This window comes from Leopardus geoffroyi, chromosome B4 (assembly GCF_018350155.1).
Source record: "Leopardus geoffroyi isolate Oge1 chromosome B4, O.geoffroyi_Oge1_pat1.0, whole genome shotgun sequence".
NCBI lineage: Eukaryota > Metazoa > Chordata > Mammalia > Carnivora > Felidae > Leopardus > Leopardus geoffroyi.
The window spans coordinates 106,324,619-106,345,014 of record NC_059341.1 but is presented as its reverse complement, the minus strand read 5'-3'; the positions used below and the strand labels follow the sequence as shown (position 1 = coordinate 106,345,014).

Genomic DNA, 20,396 nt, shown 5'->3' with positions numbered 1-20,396 from the left:
TATCTTAGTTAAGCCACTGTTATCTTGGCTCCTTCTTACAGTAGGTTAACCTGAAACTTAACCAATGAATTTAATAAATCTGCAGAATGACCCTGTGATGAAATTAACACGCTGGCTTTTTTTTATTTTTCATTCTTTACAATGTATCTGGTTTTAAACAGCAGGAAAATAAACTGGCAACATAGCCTTGCTTTATATACTTCCATCTACCAGTGAAGAAAAACCAGCTGAAAAGCATTCTGCGAGAACTGATTGCAACATTTTTTACAGCAAGAATTGGGTTTATGCATTCACTAAACTGTGCGGCATTCACTACCTACAAAAGCCACATGGTAAAGATTTGTTTCCACACAAGTGAGGAATTCTCTGCTATGCACTAGCTCAATTTTAATGTTTCTACTCCCATTAAAATCCCTGCAATCTATTAAGTATTGCAAGTACTAACAATTACCTCCTTGGCTTAAAGAAATGAGTAGCTGCTCGCTGAACTCTTAATTGGCAATCAGATAAGGATAACAGAGTTGCTTCTGGGGTATCTAGATCTTTGCATATATATTCCAAGACCCATCAGTATGTCACTCCATACATTTGGAACAGTTTTACACTTTTTGTATTTGAATACTGGTTCAGAACTGTGTTAGAAAAAGTAGAAAAAGTCCAGTTCAAATGCTATTCAGCTACCATAATGTAAAAGATAAATAACTTTAAAAATGGTTTATGAAGAACAGAACTAGTTAGCACTATTTACCATGATATATTTCTGCACTTAGAGGTGCACTTGTTTTCATTTAACTGCTCTCTGGCTTCTATCATTATTTCATTGCCTAAACCAGGGAAATCACTGTAACAGCTTTGACTACTCATTTATGCTTTAAGGGAGACTTTCTATTCTGGCTAAAGAGTCTGTGATTTGCTAAAATAGTTTTCTAAATCAAAAACAATAATGAAATATATGATCAATCTTATCGTATAGTGAAGTTTATTTCCCTAAGTGACTTAAGAACTCTTAAGTAAGAATGTGCTAGCTGCCTGGCAACATCCAGGTTATTTAGCCTCTCGGCAAAGCTAAGGGTGACTCACACTTGTATGCGCGCACACTGACACCTAGAGACACAATTCCAAGATTCAGAGGTAGCCTTACCTCCAAATCTTTTAAAGATGTCAATGCAAGTCGTATGCTATTTCCTCAGGCAATGTTTGGAAAACAGGAAAGTTAACATATACTCAAGAGGGACAGCCTGACTTTCATTACATGATGAAAGAGATGATGTCTATTTAAGTATTTAAAATATAGAAACCTAGCATTTTTCTCAATTCTTACGACAGTCAATACTTTTACACACGCATTCTAATTCCTCTGGACAAATGCAGTCCAGAACGTAAGAAAATACCTGCCTATTCCAAATACGAAATTCTGGATACGTCTTTAATTGGCTGCACTGCTCATCTCTTCAAAAAATGAAATAAAAGAGAGATAGAGGTATTGTGTAAAAGGACCTTTTCCTCAATACTGTTTTTAGGCAAGAAGCAAGGACATAAAAAGGCACAGTGAGTAAACTGTCCAGGCAAAAGTATAAAATAAAATATTACCTTTAGCTGGGTTTACTTTTATCCCTGACCTATACAGCATTTCCTCATTCTGCCAGTCTCCATTCCTGATTGCAGTCTTGAGTCCATAGAAAACAATTAATGTAGCTGTAGCATAAAAAATCAAGCTCTTGAGAAACCGCTTTTGGACTTTGACATAAAGGGCTCTGGCACCCACTGTAACAAGGAGGCAGAAGCCCATACTAGGAATATACAATACTCGCTCTGCAATTACAAAGCCCACATAGAAAAACAGGTTCGTGGCAGGAACAAATGGTATTATTAACAAAGATAAAGAAAGAACAACAATGTTCTCGGTAGAAGGAAGTTGTGTTCTCTGTGATACATTATTTTTAATGCCATTTTCTACTTTGGATGCAAAGCTGGGCTTAATCTCTGAGTTCCGGTACTCCACATCTGAATGGCAGCTATGTCCATTTGCATTCTGCTTGCCATTTGTTACAAATTTCCCATTGCATTCTCTTTCCACGCCTGGGCTCTTCAAGCCATAGTAGGCAAGGAGGAGGAGTCCGACATAGAAGGCCACAGTGTGTAGGTTTCTCCAATCACAAATTGTTTTCAGCAGAGGCACAGCATCCATTGACCAATCAAAACTGAGTGTATCTGGGCATAGCAACAGCCAAAGGTTCTTGGTTGGCAAGTAGAAGAAAGTAAGCGTCCGAGCCAAAAGGCTATCCGAATCAGCAGCTGGGTTGTCAGAGTTGGAAAAGCTTGGTGGCTTGTTTCCCATCCAGTATAATCGGGCACCCAAAAGCGAAGTCCCCCAGAAAGTTAACAAACTAATGCTGAGGAAAAGAGACAAGTTCTTCCTCTGAAACCAAAAGAGAAGGGGAAAAAATTAAGACCATCGGCAATACAGCATGGGAACACGACATTTAGAGACAAAAAGACATTCTGAAGTGGACAGTTCAAACCACATTAGGTCTTAAATACATGACTTTATTTCCATCTCCTTTTAAACAAGTTTAGGGGGAAATTTAACCTGAAAAACAATGGACTCTGGAAGCCTACTTTGTACGTGACTTTTGATGAGCATTTTTTATTTTTTCTTCTTGTTCTAAAATACCAATAACCGAAACTTCACTTTCTTGACCTCTATAAAATGGATTGAATGTATTTCCCTCTCAGAACTGTGTCAGGTTAAATTGGGACCACGGTGTAAAAGTACTTAGTACTGTGCATGGGATACAGAAGACATCTGATAACGATCTTCTTTCACCTTGGGGTTTAGATTCTAGGGAAAACCAAGAGCAGGCATGCCCCAAAATATGGAGTATGACAAGATTCTGCTTGGCTCAAGGGAATAACAGCATTTAGCTCTGTCTATGCCAGTCCTCATTTCACTGTCTTGAATTTTCTTGCAGAATTTATAAACCAGGCTTTCATCTGCTACCCCATGCTGTCACTGACATCAGTGACATCAAACATTTAATAACACTCTTCATGAATCCCAAATTTCCCACACCGATGACAACTTTCTAAAAATAAAATGACTTCAATAATGTACTTCCTTATTTCAAGAGAAAGATGGAAAATTACAAGAGGAAGACCAAAGGGCATTCTTGCTAATGAGAATTTTCTGGCAAAGTCTTTCAACCTGAGTGAGAATTTAGTGACCTCAAACAATCTAAGTCCTGAAGAGGCAATGGAAAGGGGGAGGGATGGATAGTATATCCCAATTTTAATGATTCCTTGGTAATGCGATATCTTACTGCTCACATTGACACTGTATATAATTATACATTAATGACAACCAGAATGGTGCTTGGAAACTTAAGGATATGACAAATATTTAGTTTAAAAAACAACCCAGAGGGGCCCCTAGGTGGCTCAGTCGGTTAAGCATCTTATCTTCAACTCAGGTCATGAGTTTGAGCTCTGAGTTGAGCTTTGAGTTGAGTGTCAGCTGTGCTGACAGCTCAGAGCCTGGAGCCTGCTTAGGATTCTGTGTCTCCCTCTTTCTCTGCCCGTCCCCACTCTCTCTCTCTCTTTCTCTCAAAAATAAATAAACATTAAAAAAAAATTTAAACAACCCACAAAAGGCAACAATAGCACAAATATAAATGGGACTACATCAAACCAAAACACACACACACACACACACACACACACACACACAAACAACAACAAAAACCCAAAAAACCACTTCTGTAGAGCAAAGGAAACTATCAACACAACAAAAAGGCAATCTAAATATTTTCAAATCATGTCTGATAAGGGGTTAATATCCAAAACATACAAATAACTCATACAACTCAAAAGAAAAAAAAAATTAATCTGATTAAAAGTTGACATAGGATCGAAATGGACATTTTTCCAGGGAAGACAAAGAGATAGTCAACAGATACATGAAAAGGTACTTAACATTCACTGATCACCAGGGAAATTTAAACCAAAACTACAGTGTGATATCACCTCACACCTGTTAGAATGGCTATTCTCAAAATGACAAGAAATAGTAAGTGTTGGCAAGGATGTAGAGAAAGAAAAAAAAAACACTTTTGCAGAGCTGGTAGGAATGTAAATTAGTGCAGCAACTATGGAAAACAGTATGGAGGTTGCTCAAAAATTGAAAATAGAACTACCATATGATCCAGAAATTCCACTTCAGGTATTTTTACAAAGAAAACAACATCACTATCTTAAAAAAAAAAAAAAAATATCTGTTCCCCTACATTTATCGCAGCATTATTTATAAGAGCCAAGACATGGAAACAACATAGGTGTCAATAGACAGATGAAAAATAACAAGCATGCTATATATATTCGATGGAGTATTATTTGCCCACAAAAAAAGAAGGAGGGGAGCCTGGGTGTTTAGTCACTGAGTGTCTGACTCTTGATTTCAACTCAGGTCATGATCTCTCCGTTCATGTGATCGAGCCCTGCATCAGGCTCTGAGCTGAGAGCAGTGAACCTGTTTGGGATTCTCTCTCTCTCCCTCTCTCTGCCCCTCCCCAGGTCACGCTCACTCACTTGCTCTCTCTCTTTCTCCCAAAATAAATAAATAAGATTAAAAAGAAGAAGAAGAAGAAGAAGAAGAAGAAGAAGAAGAAGACGATGACGACAGAGGAGGAAATCTTGCCATTTGCAACAACCTGGATGGATACTGAGGACATTATGCTAAGTGAAATAAGTCAGCTGGAGAAAGACAAACACTTAACCTTAAAAAAACAAAAACCCCAAAGTCACAGAGAAAGAAAACAGATTGGTGGTTGCCAGAGACAGGGATGAAAGGCTTGTCAAAATGGATGAAGGGGTGAAGGTGGTCAAAGGTACAAACTTCTAGTTATAAGATAAATAAGCTCTGGAGAGGTCATGTACATCATGGTGTCTACAGTTAACAAAACTGTATTGCATATTTGAAAGGTGCTAAGAGAGCAGATCTTAAAAGTTGTTATCACAAGAAAAAAATGTGTGTGTGGTAACAGATATTAACATACTGTGGTGATCATGTGCATTATATACATACACCAAATCATATGTTGTACATGTAAAACTGATACAATGTTAAACGTCAATTATACCTCCATTTTAAAAAGTCCACAAAGAGCAATATATCTTACGCATGTACAACCTCTATTAAAACAGTCTTTGTGGGGCGCCTGGGTGGCGCAGTCGGTTAAGTGTCCGACTTCAGCCAGGTCACGATCTCGCGGTCCGTGAGTTCGAGCCCCGCGTCGGGCTCTGGGCTGATGGCTCGGAGCCTGGAGCCTGTTTCCGATTCTGTGTCTCCCTCTCTCTCTGCCCCTCCCCCATTCATGCTGTGTCTCTCTCTGTCCCAAAAATAAATAAACGTTGAAAAAAAAAATTAAAAAAAATAAAAATAAAAATAAAACAGTCTTTGTGTATTATATGCAACTGCCATTGGATTCTCTTCCTCAGACTCTTTCTCGTTCACCCCACCTTCAACTGCTGGAAGCCACAGAACTGGTCATGGACCATCCACTCCATCTCTGTTGTTAACCTAATGATCTTAGCAAAGGTCCGTAATTTTAAAAAATATTAATATATGCTAATGATTCCACCTTAACCTTCCTTCATCTCCACAGTCATTTATTCAGTTGCCTGTTGGGCACATTCACTTAGGTACTTCAAATTCAAAATGCCCAACATAGAACTCTGTACCTTCCGAACACTAAATAGTTCCTCTTCCAATCACCACCACAGAAGGTGGTAAAACTATGTAACCAGTTTCTTCTTTCCAGCCTTTCTCCTTCCGTCCACATTCGATCCATTACCAAGTAGTCTGTCACTTCAGAATACATGCCAAATCTGTCCATTTCTCACCATCCCTTCTGTCATCATTTGATTCTCAAATGCCCTCTCTTGAATTAGCACGATAAGTCTCTTTGTAACTGGTGACCCAGCACTTTTTAACATAGATTACATTGTTCCCAACTTTTAAAATCATGAAAGGGATCTTCCTCTAAGACCTTGGAAATTATCACTTCCAAAAAAAGTTTCTAATTCAGAGTTGTGTGTCCGTGTGTGTGTGTGTGTGTGTGTGTGTGTGTGTGAAAGAGAGAGAGAGAGAGAGAGACAGAGAGACAGAGAGACAGAGAGACAGAGAGAGACAGAGAATGACAGAGAGACAGATGTATTACTTTTAAGTGTGAAAATTATTTTGAAAACTATTTTAAATATTTAAAGAAGGGGTACTTCTAGGTATAAAAGAAATGAGGAGGTTAGAAGTTAAAAATTCAAAATAAGGAAAATGAGAAACAGCAAACAGTTGGAAATTATGAGAATTTTAAGAGATGGTATTGTTAAATATCAGATCACAGTAATGATAAATTCACAGAATTAACTGCCTCAGTGTTTTAAAACATCTGTGGCAAACTTCAGTTCAAAAGTATTTGGGGTGCCTGGGTGGCTCAGTCAATTAAGCATCTGACTCTTGATTTCGGCTCAAGTCATGACCTCTCAGTTCATGAATTCCTGCCCCACACTGCACTATGAGAGCACAGTGCCTGCTTGGGATTCATTCTCATTCTCTCTCTCTCTCTCTCTCTCTCTCTCTCTCTCCCCTCCCCTGTTCATGCATGCTCGCTCGCTCTTGCTTTCTCTCTCTCTCTCTCAAAATAAAAAAAAAAAACTTAAAAAACAGTATTTCATATAATGATTTATGGAATTTTTAATGGTAAGGGGAGTAATATGTTCAGTCATCACCAATATTTCACTTTCAGGTCATTCTGGAAAAATGAAAAGGTTCAGACTCATTACCATCTAAAAATAACTTTCACAAACCCAGAAAAAGTCCCTTTTTATTGAGCTACAATAAGGAATTAAGACAGACAATGAGCCTCAGCATTTTGTTGTTGTTATTGTTATTCTTGGCTTAGTTTATCAAATCGATTCAACTCAGTTATTTGTAAGATAAGGTATGAGAGTTCTTATGAATTGCCACCACAGACTTGAAAGTTAAAACTACTAAAAATCCACACTCCGAAGATGAGAAGTCTAAGTCCAGGAAGGGGAACGTGATCTGAGTATAATCTTTGATGGTGGCATTGGGAAGTGTTTGCAGTTCAATAGTGAAAACATAATGAATTCTTGAGCATACCATTAAGACTGCTGGCTGGGGCAGGCACTATCCTACCGCACACTGGATACATACCCGTGAGAAGACAGACATAGACCCCAAGCTTATAGAGTTTATTCTGTCTAGAAAAGTTCTATTCTATTTTGTTCTATTCTGTCTAGAAAAACACTTGAGGAGGAGAAGAATCACAATGCCTTAAAAGAAAGCTTTCAAATCTAAAGAACCATCAATATTAATTGTGAACTTCTAAAAATACCGATGCCCTTGTCTGACTAATAACTCCATAGGAGATCCTAATGCAGCCAAAGCTGAGAATTGTTACCTATTTGTACAAGTCTAAATCTTAGCACTGACACTGAAAATACTGTGGGATTCTGGCTTTCATTTCACAAAGTTTTAAGGCATATTTTTCTCATTCTAAGTGAATAAATCATAATGAAACATAAATAATGCTTTCTCCCAGGCTCTGGGACAAATTGGATTCTTAGTATAATAAATGAGTATCATGAAGGTCAGGTTACAAAGGAATTGAGATCTCTGTAATAAGTATAATTCAGAGCTGAAATATTCGAGTCTTGTTGCAATATACAGAAGAAAAAAAAATTTTTTTTTTGCCCCGGGGGGTGGGGGTTGGGGGGGAACAGGCTCCTAAATGTGAATCACAAAAGGCAAATAATACAACAGAAAAAAATAGATTAAAAAATACAGACAGGAAATTCAGAGAAAATACAATTATTATAATAAACAATTATAACTCATTTCCAATAAAAATGAAAAATAAAGTAAAAAGACCATATTTCAAAGAATCTAAGTGAAAAAAAAAATCGGAAAAAAAAGAATTGGCTATAAAAGTATAAAAGTCACTAAAATTGTGTTGAAACAAGAATCATTACAAATTGGGAAAATATAAATTAGTTTGGTAAGAAATTTGGAAGTATTAAGATAATTAATAATTTTTGTAATCTATTATTTGGTAACCTAATTTTTTTAATGTTTATTTTTTATTTTTGAGAGAGACAGAGAGAGAGAGAGAGAGAGCTAGATAGAGTGGGAGCGAGGTAGGGGTCGGGAGAGAGGAAGACACAGAATCTGAAGCAGGATCCAGGCTCTGAGATGTCAGCACAGAGCCCAATGCTGGTCTCAAACTCCTGAGCCATGAGATCATGACCTGAGCCAAAGTTGGAAACTTAACTGACTGAGCCGTTCGGGCACTAGTATTTGGTAACCTAGATTTAGTTACTCTCTAACAAAGCCTCTTAGATCTAAATACAAAGGTTTCTAATGCAGCATTGATTATAAAAGCAAAAATAAGGAAATAGCTAAAAATTTCAAAAGTATGGAAGTACATCATGGGATATCAATATGGCTCTGACTCTATAAGGCAACTAAAAGGAATAGACCAAGGGTGCCTGGGTGGCTCAGTTGGTTAAGCATCCACCTCTTGAGTTAGGCTCAGGTCATGATCTCGTGGTTTGCTGGATCATAACCTGCACTGGGCTCCGCACTGGGTGCAGAGCCTGATTAATATTCTCTCTCTCCCTCTCCCGCTTGTACATATGCACGCATGTTCTCTCTCTCTCTGTCTCTCTCTCTCTCTTTCAAAACGAATAAACTACACATATCAACAACATATAGTATATAGACACATATATTTATATATCAACAACATATAGTATATAGACACATATATGTATGCATATATACCAACATGAAAAATACTGTAGAGCAATTAAATAAATGAACCAAATCATTAGATAGTAATATGACTCATGAAAACTCAGGTTGCAAAAAATGTATATTATAAAATTATATAGGCCATTCAGGAAAAAAATCTCTTATTTTTCAGAAATGCATACAATATATATGTAGAGTCTTCCCCCGCCCCCCTCACGCATAGAAATAATTGCACCAAACATGAGATGATGAAATCTCTAGGGCAGGGCATGGAAGGAAGATGGATGGATGGATGAAAAGACAAAGATGGCTTCAAATTTGTGAGTAGTTGCCATTTATTCACGGCCCCCCAAAAAATGTAGCAGAAAAAAAAAGTTTTGACAATCTGATATATCTAAACTGACATTTCTTGGGTTAAAACAATTTTTTGAAACAAAAATACAAACAAATAATATTAACAAATCTAAACTCTGGTTATGGACACGTAAGTGTCTATGTGTTAGTTCATATACTTTGCATATTGAGTATTTACTGTAGCTATTATTTTATAATAAGTTTCTCAACCTTAAAAAATACTTTTCTATATCCTAATTCAGTCTATCTACAATGATTTTGTAATCCTTACCTTAATTTTGATAGAACATTTCTTAATTACCCAAGAAAATTAGATAAAAATACAATGAATCCAAATTGAGATAGAAAATTATAAAACTACTACCTAAAAATGTTCTTTTAGATCTAGGATATAACAATTGGCACATCTTTGAATCCCCAGAGATCAATACAGAGCCTAACATTTGTAGGCATTCAAATAAATGATTCTTAAAAACACTGACCCTCAAACCAAAAGTCAGTTTTTTGTCATTATCTCACACATTTTAAATCCTGTTATGGTAAATCCTCTCTCCCAATCCCCCACACAAAGAATTAAATGAAATAATAATGGACAACTCCAAAGCCAACTCGGTTGTCATCATACAGAGAAACCTGGCCTTGCACCTTCATATCACAACTTTTCTGCTTGACTCCATATCTCTCCATGGAAAATACACATAAAAGCAATGACATGTTCTGGAGAGCCATGTTCCTGAGTACAACTTCATGCCAAAAGTAGAATTAGAAATGGGAAAATGATTACATCCCTAAGAAGAATCGTTATCAGATACATTCTATGTCAATTACTGAATGGACAGGATTCCTTCATGTCTTACTTTTATTTTTTAAATGTTTGCTTATTTTTGAGAGAGACAGAGAGAGAGAGAGCGGGAGAGGGGCAGAGAGAGAGGGAGAGAGAGAGGGAGGGAGGGAGAGAGAGAGAGAGAGAGATTGAGAATCCCAAACAGGCTCTATGCTGTCAGTACACAACCTGATGCTGGGCTCAAACTCATGAGTTGTGAGATCATGACCTGAGCCCAAACCGAGAGTGGGAGGGATGCTTAACCGTGTGAGCCACGCTTCATGTTTTAAATCACTATTCATTTATAAAATTAAGTAAGTCAGCTTTGTAAAAGTTCAATTTTTTTTAAGTTAACCTCTTAAAAAGTTCTTTAACATTAAAAGGGAAATCAGCATAAGTCTCCATTTTATTAAAAAAATAGATATATATTTCTAATTTCAAAATTTTAGAGGGATTTTTCTGAACTGTCAGATATAGAAAATTGTAGAATGAAAATCAAATAAGGATATCAAGTTCATGGTTGACATTTTTATCTCTAGTCTTTGGAAACACTAATAGAATAAAAGCTATAATGAGCAAATAATGTGAAACTTATCATAAAACATCAAAATCTTTCTCACACATCACCTGAAATATGAAGGCAAAGCTGATCAGAAGAACTTGTCATATTAACTAGTGGTGATGCCTTTATACAAGCTCTGTAGTGCGTTATTTTCTTCTATGAGAGTCTTTGCCTAAAGAAATAGCACAAGAGAAGAGCAAAAATCAACTAGAACAGCTCCCCTCTCTACTATTCAAGGAAAACTGCCGTTCACAGTGGCAGCTTCAATATTGCCTTCTGATCTCAGATTCTGTGGGACATAAAGGAAACTGAAAAGGAATATTTTATACTCAATGAAAGAAAAATGTAAACATTCTGCCTTAGAGTATTAAAACCATCATGAGACTCATTTTTGGCAAACTAATGAAAATAAATTACTTAAGCATAAGGCTCATTTAATTCCAAATTAAGCCCTTGGCAATGATAGTAGAGTTGTAATAATAAAGCAGATAAAAATCAGTATCTGAAAGTTATAAGAATAACTGAGAGAAAAGGCTATCCAGACATAACAAAAATTTAGCATCCTTTACTTTGTATCCACTATTCATCATTGAAGTCATAAACTTTCCTTATATCAATAATATAGGATTTCTCCTAGCTTCCCTCCTTCTAAAATAGTTCTCATTGGAGACTCACCCCAAAACATGAATATAAAAGCATACTTTTCTGAAAATGTGACAAGAAGGGATGCATGGTTAAAGGTATAATTAGAAATTGTTTCTAGAACATATTCATATGATTTATCAAATTTCTGCCATCACCAAGTTGTCAGGGTATGTGTTTCCCCTAAAAGAAAAAAAATGGGCTTCCTTATTAAAAATTACCCTATATACAAGACTGAAACTTTTTTTTTCCTGTACCAACTAACAGACAAAATAAAAGAATTTTAATGGTTAGCATTTTTAAAAGATATGACGCGGTTCAACAGATGGGTATATCCAGTCTTTGTGGAGAAAGAATTTGAAGATTAAGGGCATAAAAAAATATGTTAGTGAGATATTCAGCACTTTAGATTATAAGGAGTTCTTTTGTTTATTCAAGCTAACTTTATACTAGAGCATAATACTTTCCACTGACTTCAAACATCCATCAAAAAGTATTTAGTTGTACCTATCCAGATAAACATATAGTAGCTTAATATATCAGTTACAGATTGAAATCCACTGATGAAAACTTAGACATCTTTTAGACCAAATTATAATTTACCAAACAAGGTTGTCATCAGGGAGACTATGCTTATATAAAAATCTAAAGAGTATCAAAGCATATTTCATGTAATTTGATTTAATGAATGACAAGATACTTATCCAAAATTCAAGACCAAATATCATTGGGTTGATTTTGTAGTAAAAGGTCACCAAAGAAAATAGGGTTTTTTTCATTTTAATTATAATCACAAGTATTAGCCTATTTTAAATTCCTCATAATCTTTATTCCTCCATATGACACTAGCTAACATCGGTTAAAAATGGGCATTTTAGAATATTTTTAAAATGTAACATGAAGAGAAGAAACCTAAGATGACCATCTATTCTTTCACTTAAACATAAATATCCATGAATCCATACTGATAAGTAAAAGATAAATAGATAGATTGATAGATAGATAGATAAATAGATAGATAGATAGATAGATAAAGGAGAGTAAGACAAATCTCCCTTTCAGATGAATGTCAAATAATATTACACACACACACACACACACACACACACACACACACACACACAGTCCACATCCAAGGAGAGAGAGCATAATCCTCACCCCATAAATACAGGTTGTGCATAGTGCCTTCTTCCAAAGAGAAAGTTCTCTTCTTCCAAAGAATAACTTTGCAGTGCATAAACCTGAAAAACACTATCTCTGCCAGGTGATTAAGGTCAACCTTAATAGTGCTAAGTCATGTTGACAGCATGTACCCTTAATCCCTTGATGATATGTGATGAAAATGTCACTTTACTGGTGTTCTTCCTGTTTAAATCCATAAACCCAGTTGAATCATGAGAAAACCATCAGGCAAATTCCAGTGGAGAACGTTATACAAAATATCTGACTAGGAATCCTCAAAACTGTCAAGGTTATCAAAAACAAAGTCTGAGAAAAATCACAACCAGGAGAAGCCTAGGACTCGTGACAAATAAATGTAATGTGCTATCCTAGATGGCATTCTGGAACAGAAAAAGGACATTAGGTAAAAATGAAGGAAATCTAAGTATGAACATTAGTTGATAATAATGTATCAGCACTGGTTAATTAATTGTAACATATATATTATACTTGCGTGTGATATCAGTAATAGGTGGAACTGAGTGTGACCCACATGGGGACTTTGTTCTATCCAATTTTTCTGTAACCCTAAAACTGTTCTAAACAACAAAGACTATTTAAAGAATAGTTGTAACTAGAATAAAAGCCTTTAGAAACCAAATGAAATTAGATGGGCTTTGATAAATCAATATCTAAAAGCTGTGAATGAAGAAATATCAATTGAAAATGAACATCAGGGGTGCGCCCCAGTGGCTCAGTGGGTTAAGCGTCCGATTTTGACTCAGGGCATGATCTCCTGGTTTGTGAGTTCGAGCCCCATGTTGGGCTCTGTGCCGACAGCTCAGAGCCTGGAGCCTGCTTCAGATTCTGTGTCTCCCTCTCTCTTTCACCCTCCCCCACTCACACTTGGTCTCTGTCCTCTCTCTCTCAAAAATATTAGAAAAAAAAAACAGCAAAAAGTAAAAAAAAAAAAAAAAATGAACATTAAGTGCGTATTAACATTTTAACTGCTTTCAAAGTTGATCTAATAAGACAGAACAACAGAAGGAACTAGAACTCAGGTTAAATGAGCACAGTAACTCACACGTATTGTATGAGAGATAACATTAATTTCAAATCCTGTTTGGTTTTTGTCGGACACTCTACATTAATTGTAGGATACTATAAATACCCAAATGAGAAACAAACATCAAGGGAAGGATTTTTCTAAGCCCATTACTATGGTGTGTTTGTTGGCATGGTGACCCATTCTTCCTCATTAAGCTAACATGGGGAAATCAAGCAGTTAGCAATTTCTTGCATACCCATGGCAGGCTCCTTCTAGAGCTAACTATTAGGAACTGAAGTACCCAAAGAGTTCAATTACTGGAACTGTAAGGGGTGTGCCACAGCCCCTAACCCATTACACTAAAAGCAAGCCCCTGAATGCCAGCCTTCAGAGTAATCTTGTTTAGCTTAAAATAAGAGGTTTAACACTTCCCACCAGGCAGTGCACTATGGTCAAATCGGGTTAGCCACGAAACAATCCAGCCTTTATGAAGAAAATATGTGAAGAAAATATCCTTTTGTCACCTAAGAAACAAAAAATACTTGAAACAAAAGAAGACACCTCTTTTTGACTATCAAACCACTTTTGGTTTTTATTAGATTCCTTTCCTTGCGCTTTAAGAATACACCTAATGGGGGGAATCAAAATAAAAGAGCGCAACATTAGTTGAATTTGGGAAAGGAACTCCTTTCTATCCATCTTTCCTCAAGTGGGCAACTGCATTGCAAATGCATTTCCTGCGCCAATGGATTAAACTGTAACATTCTTTTAACTCTGTGTGGCTTTAGTGCGACAAACCAGCCATTATGAGATGTGTTCCAGTCTCATTAATGAGTTAAGCATGTGAGCCCAGCATTTTGGAAACCTAAAGAGACAAATTATAATGAGACTTCACTCAGTGGGAAGGCCTAGACATAGCCTTCTTCTCTCAAAGATATCATAATAGCCAGCTATTTAATGAGTGTGGGACTTTCCTATGAAGATACAATAGACACCAATAAAAAAAGGAAGACTTCACGCAGACAAATAAAACTTAATATATACATCGTATGGGTAGGTATCCGTTAATAAACATCATTTCAATGCTTATTATTTTGAAATGGAAATATGCTCTCCCTCTATAATTATTTGTGTCTTCTGCTAAATATAGAGTAAATTCAATGTCAAAGTAGACACATGATTATTTTCTTTTACTCACAGATAAAAATGTAGCCCTTTATCTAAACATTTTTCATGTCGATTTTGTCCTTATTCTCAAAACGCCACACTGGTTTATAAAATAACACTTGTTTCTTTTATTGGGAAACTGAGGCAGAGTAATTGGTGTTTTGAAAGAAAATTGTTCACTTGAGAAAACATCCATCAATTTTGTAATTCTGTAACTGAATTTTGTAATTCAATATCTGGTAATTACAACTATTCAGAAATTCCCAGACAACACTGTGGCACGCATTCAGGCATTATAATTATTAGTCATTCAGAGCAGAATCAAACAGAACTGGAATCCTCACAAGATCAGCTGAGTAGCAAATTCTGGGTTTACTAGGCAAGCAAAGGGGTCATTACCTATTCTCCCCCCTTACTTCTCCTAAAAGATAAAAGTGTAAATAAACAACCATGCCAAATTTTCATGTACATCAGAGCAGTAAAGGGAGTTACAGTTATTAGAATCTGTTACAGAAAAAAATAACTCCACATCCAAATCTTTGTTGAGTGGACTATTTGGTTAATTCCCTTTAATATAGGAAGAGATGTAAAAAGCAGCAAATTGGAGCTAAAAGCAGTAACCTAGAGCCAGTGATTTGAAATTACTTTAATGTTTGTTTGTTTGTTTGTTTATTTTTACAGAGAGAGAGAGAGAGAGAGAGAGAGCGAGCGCCCCCCCCCCACACACACACACTAGGGGTAAGGGCAGAGAGAGGGAGAGAGAGAGAGAGCCCCCACAGACACTGGGGGTAGGGGCAGAGAGAGGGAGAGGAAGAGAGAGGGGGAGAGAGAGAGAGAGAGAGAGAGAGAGAGAGAGAGAGAGAGAGAATCCCAAGCATGCTCTGCACTGACAGTGCTCAATCTCAGGAACCCAGGGCTCAATCTCAGGAACCATGAGATCATGAGCTGAGCGGAAATCTAAATCAGTTTAACTGACTGAGCCACCCAGGTGAGCCTGAAAATACTTTAAAAACAAAAATTGAGTCTAGACAAGAGTGACATGGGAAACAAAAAGTATAATTTTAGTTTTCATGAAAAGAAGAGCCATCTTTCACACCTATACATCTTATTACTCTGAAAGTGAATTTCTTTTTTAAAAATAAAATAGTAACATAGACGGCAATATTTATTATACATGGGACAATTTTTCCAAGAGCATCAATTAATGTTTGTATCACCAAATAAGCATTTTTAAATGCATACCTTTATTAGCTGGAATTAATCATCAAGAACAACCTTTAAATTATACCTACTTTAGGAATAATAAACTAGTTGCATGTTTCATGTTATGCAGACAGAGAAATGATTGATATAGCTGCCAAGTGGCCATAAGCCAGATGTTTGGGAACAAACAAAAATACTAAAGTTTTTCAGTTCAGAACTGTTCTGATAGCCTCTCCAAGAATCTCTTCCTGCCAGAAGCAACTTGGCAAAAGCAATTTTTGGAACCTACTGGAGGTGGCTACCAACCTAAACAGATGAAATCGTTGTGTAAATGTAACCTACCACATTTTTTTCTTTTCCTCTTTTATTATGAGTTTTGAAATTAAATTATATACTAACTTTTTAAAGATACATATGGGAATGGAGGTATTCAATAAGGTCATAGGCAACTTCACAAGAAGATTCTGAAACAAGAAGGAATTTGAAAATTGTGAAATCCACAGCAGTATTTGTCCTCCACTTGAATTAAGACTTCAATACAACCCAAAAGTTTGATCTTGCTTCAAATTGGTTAGAAAAAGAATTCTGCATTTATTAAATCCCTATTTGGAGGGCCATTAAAACTCTCCCCATTAATCTTCCTTTTTAAGCACATCCACCCTTTGTAGTTATCATTAAAGTACTGGTTTTCAAATCATTTCAGACCGGGTTAAAATCTGGTATTTTTTTTTCATTAAGATGTGTATCTTTGATTTTTAGCATTAACACACACACACACACACACACACACACACACACACACACACACAGAGTTTTAAGTACGATTTACTGCAAAGATCTCTCATGATTCTTCAAAACATACATATCTGGATAATTCTTTCAGCCCGACATAGCTCCAATTAGCACTAATCATTGCCATGCCCTAATTATTTAAAATTAAATAAATTGAACTTACACGTGCAAACATTTTGCAAATCACCCTGCATCCCCTTCTCTTTTCAAGTTGACTCATAAGATTAGACAACTTGTTTTAATAGATTATTATCATTGGATTAGGTCCAAAAAGGCATTCGTCTAATGGGAATTCTGTCTGCTTTAACAGTTGTGATTTAGTGGATGCTCTCTGACTAAACTGTCAATCATTTTCTTTGACTGGCTCCTGGCCCTGACATCCCTGCTGGGAGACAAGCAAGAAGTTTTTTCCAGGTACATGACTGGCATTCAGTAAGCTTGGACTAAGCAAAGGGGAAGTGGAGTGGATTGGTTAACATACCTTACTAGAAGGCTCTGGTTTCTTGCTCCCGACTTACTGCAACCTTGTTCAAATGCACTGGTAATCCTTGTCCCCTCGTGCTGTACCCTGTTCCCCACCTCAATTTAGCAGTGACCACCAGCAACACTCACAGTGTAGAAAACTCATGCAGCCCATACTGTGGGCAAGTCAAACATTAATCAAACCAAAAGATGAAATAGCTCAACACTGCAATATACATTTCAATAACACTAACAATTATAGGATGTGTCAGTCTTCATTTAGCCTCTGTAGCTCAGATATTCCCTTTTAAGTAACACCAGGAAATTGCATTCTTGAGAAGGTTCCATAATAACTCTTAAACTAAACTCCAGAAATTTTACAGTGCGAATCATATTTCGTTATAAATCTACTTTTTTCTATTCTGCACTATATCTCCAATCAACACACATGTCTTGCTGTTTCAACAATCTAAACAAGTGCAGGTCACCCGAATGATATGCTAAAGTGAGAACAAATTAAGGTCCATTGTCTTTTTCCATGAGAGACCAGATATTACAAGGAAAGAGAGAATCGTGTATAATTGCCTAATGAATTCCAACACCTGTTAAGTCATTTTATACCTCCCAGATGGGGTCCTGGCATCTAGTGAGGACAGCAGTGCCTAGAAAACATTCTATTCTGTCATTATATTCAACTATGGGGGAAGTCATGTAATAGCAGTAGTAACGCTAATTAGGAATGTTTATTAAACATTTTACAGAATGTGTGTGTGTGTGTGTGTGTGTGTGTGTATTCTCAAGTAATTCGTTCTAAAACCCTATGATGTTTGCAAACTTTGTAAATTCGGATTTTATAAAAGGACAGTGAGACAGAGAGATGTGAAGATGTGAAGAATGTTGCTCAGAATCTCACAGCTAATGAGAAGGACCAGGACTCAAAGCTACCTTTTTGATTCTCAGTCCAAGGTTCCATTCCCCTAACCCACCCAAAACCACATAAGTACCCACTTTGTAACCACCACCTGTAGTTCTTCACCAACCAGCTTCCTCAACTTGATCTCACCCTCTCCAACCTTAAGGTGGCATCTGCCATGAAAGACCATGAACTTCTACAAGAAAAGCTCACAAAGCCACAGATGAGTAAGTGCTAAAGAGATCTAGATCAGAAATTTCTATTTGTAAAATCCCAGAACTTTGGAGAGCATCTCCTCAACGTTTATTCTGCAATGAGGAAACTGACGTCCTTAAAGCTTCAACATATTCCCTCAAAACACAGAGCTATTTTGTGGCATTCAGAAACACAAATTTCATCTTCCTCTGTGCTCATGGAATAGTATCTTACCCTTTTGTTTGTCCTTTTAATCACTACTCTTCATCAAATATCTACAATAATTCTCAATAACTGACAATGTAAAACAAGAATTAGATCCAATATCCTCGGCCTAGTATTCAAAGCTGTCCAAAATCTGGCCCATCTTTACTATCTACATTCCAAAATCCCCTAGTGATACTGATACTTTATTGCTTGAAACCTCAAAATCCCCTCAGTGGTATTGGTCTCATCATGATTCTAGATATAAACCGAATTCACATCCATCAACCTAATGTCACATCCAACAACCAAATGTTCTTCCTCACCTCCAGCTTAAATTCCAGTTCTTCCACACGTCTTCTCTGATTCCTCCAGGCTACACCAATACCTGCCTTCTCAAAGTTGTCCAATCTTACACCATATGAAAGAAATCATATATTGTAAAGGTCAAGTCTGAAGTTGTTAAGGCCCAAAGTGACCCTAAGCATTAATAATCTTAATAATGATCACACTCTTCAGAAATGAGTTTCACTGCTCTGCTACACAAACACAAGCTCCTAGATGGCAGGAATTTATTTTGATCATGAAGTATATTATCCACAGCAACTGTACCAGCACCTGCCACAGAACAGGCACTCAGTACTAGATGGGGAAATGAGTACATGAATGACTGAGTAGATGACTGAATGAACAAAAGAACAATGAACCAAGACAGTAGTCCAGAAGGAAGCTGGAGAGCAGTATATGAGGGTAGTTCTAGATAGATACACCAGAATCTTGATACAGTGATCAATAGTCCAATCTGATCTCTCTAGTCCATGTACCTACATAAGACAATACACAGAGAGGGTTCCTTTTCCTGGGACTTTTTGAAGTCTACATGGCTAGGTGATACCAGAAGCTCAGTTCTTTGACATACAGATTTGTGCTGGTGTCCATAATTTCTTCAACAGTTGTTTTTTTGCTTTTTTTTTTCTTGGTGGGCACTTCACTGATTTGGGAGTTAAAACAATGGTAAAGCATTTAAAGCCCCTGTGGCAAAAACAAAACAAAACAAAACAAAACAAAAAAAAAAAAACCTGTTCTATACTGGAAAAAAGTTTCATGTGTGTTTTAAATATACCTGCACTAAGGGATGCCTGGGTGTCTCAGATGGTGAAGCGTCTGACTCTTTATTTCATCTCAGATCGTGATTTTGCGTTTCATGAGTTCAAGCCCCAAATCGGGCTCTGCACTGACAGCACAGAGCCTGCTTGAAATTCTCTCTCTACCTCTCTCTCTTCTCCTTCCCCACTCATGCATGCGTGCGCTCTCTCTCTCAACAAACAAACAGATAAATAAACTAAATATACCTGCACTATGAAGCCCAGTCAAGTTCCTAATCCTTAGGGCTATTTTTAACTAATAAAAAATAGGAGAATACAGTGTCTTAAGGAAGAGAAGAAAAGGATGAAGACACAAAGAGGAGGAAGGAAGAAAAGGAATCAGGAAGACAAGACTCGTAATGATTAGACTTGCAAGTTCTCCGTAACAAGAGGACAGTAATCAAATTATGTAATACCTCTGGGCATTCTCAGCCCTTACCGAAGAGTCTTAAAATACTTCCTGAGGTGTTTAAGAGGTCATATGAGGCATTGGAAAGATTTCTAAACAATACACCACTAGACAAATGTAAGAGATGAGGATATGAGAGATAGGATATACTTGAACCTACAATGTCAGTTCCTTCAAAAGGATGCTATTGTGGGATCTGAGAAACTTGTACATAATTGCATACTTCCAGTGAATGGAGAATGTGGTCCCAGAGAGGAAGCTATCTTTATCTCATTCCTAAATAACCCAGTTAAAAATACAGCCACTTCCTAGTTTAGTGTTGCAGTGAAGAAAAAAACATAATGATTGATGAATATACAAATGAATTAATATCCTTGCGATATTTCAAAATAGTATCTGAGTATTCACATTTACTCTAATTCCTCTAATGGACTCTTCTAGAAGAAATATCTAAACAGATGATCTTTATGGTTGGGGGGGGGGGTTGTT

At 36.7% G+C, this 20,396-nt stretch overlaps 1 protein-coding gene across 3 annotated transcripts in view; it reads right to left on the bottom strand.

The window, feature by feature from the left end:
- The window catches only part of TMTC2 (transmembrane O-mannosyltransferase targeting cadherins 2), a 412,955-nt gene that overhangs the window by 216,919 nt on the left and 175,640 nt on the right, over positions 1–20,396 (bottom strand). For all 3 annotated transcript variants that reach the window (XM_045464999.1, XM_045465000.1, XM_045465001.1), the window contains exon 3: positions 1,591–2,419. In XM_045464999.1, the coding sequence (XP_045320955.1) occupies positions 1,591–2,419 (829 nt within the window). The remainder of the gene's footprint in view (positions 1–1,590; positions 2,420–20,396) is intronic.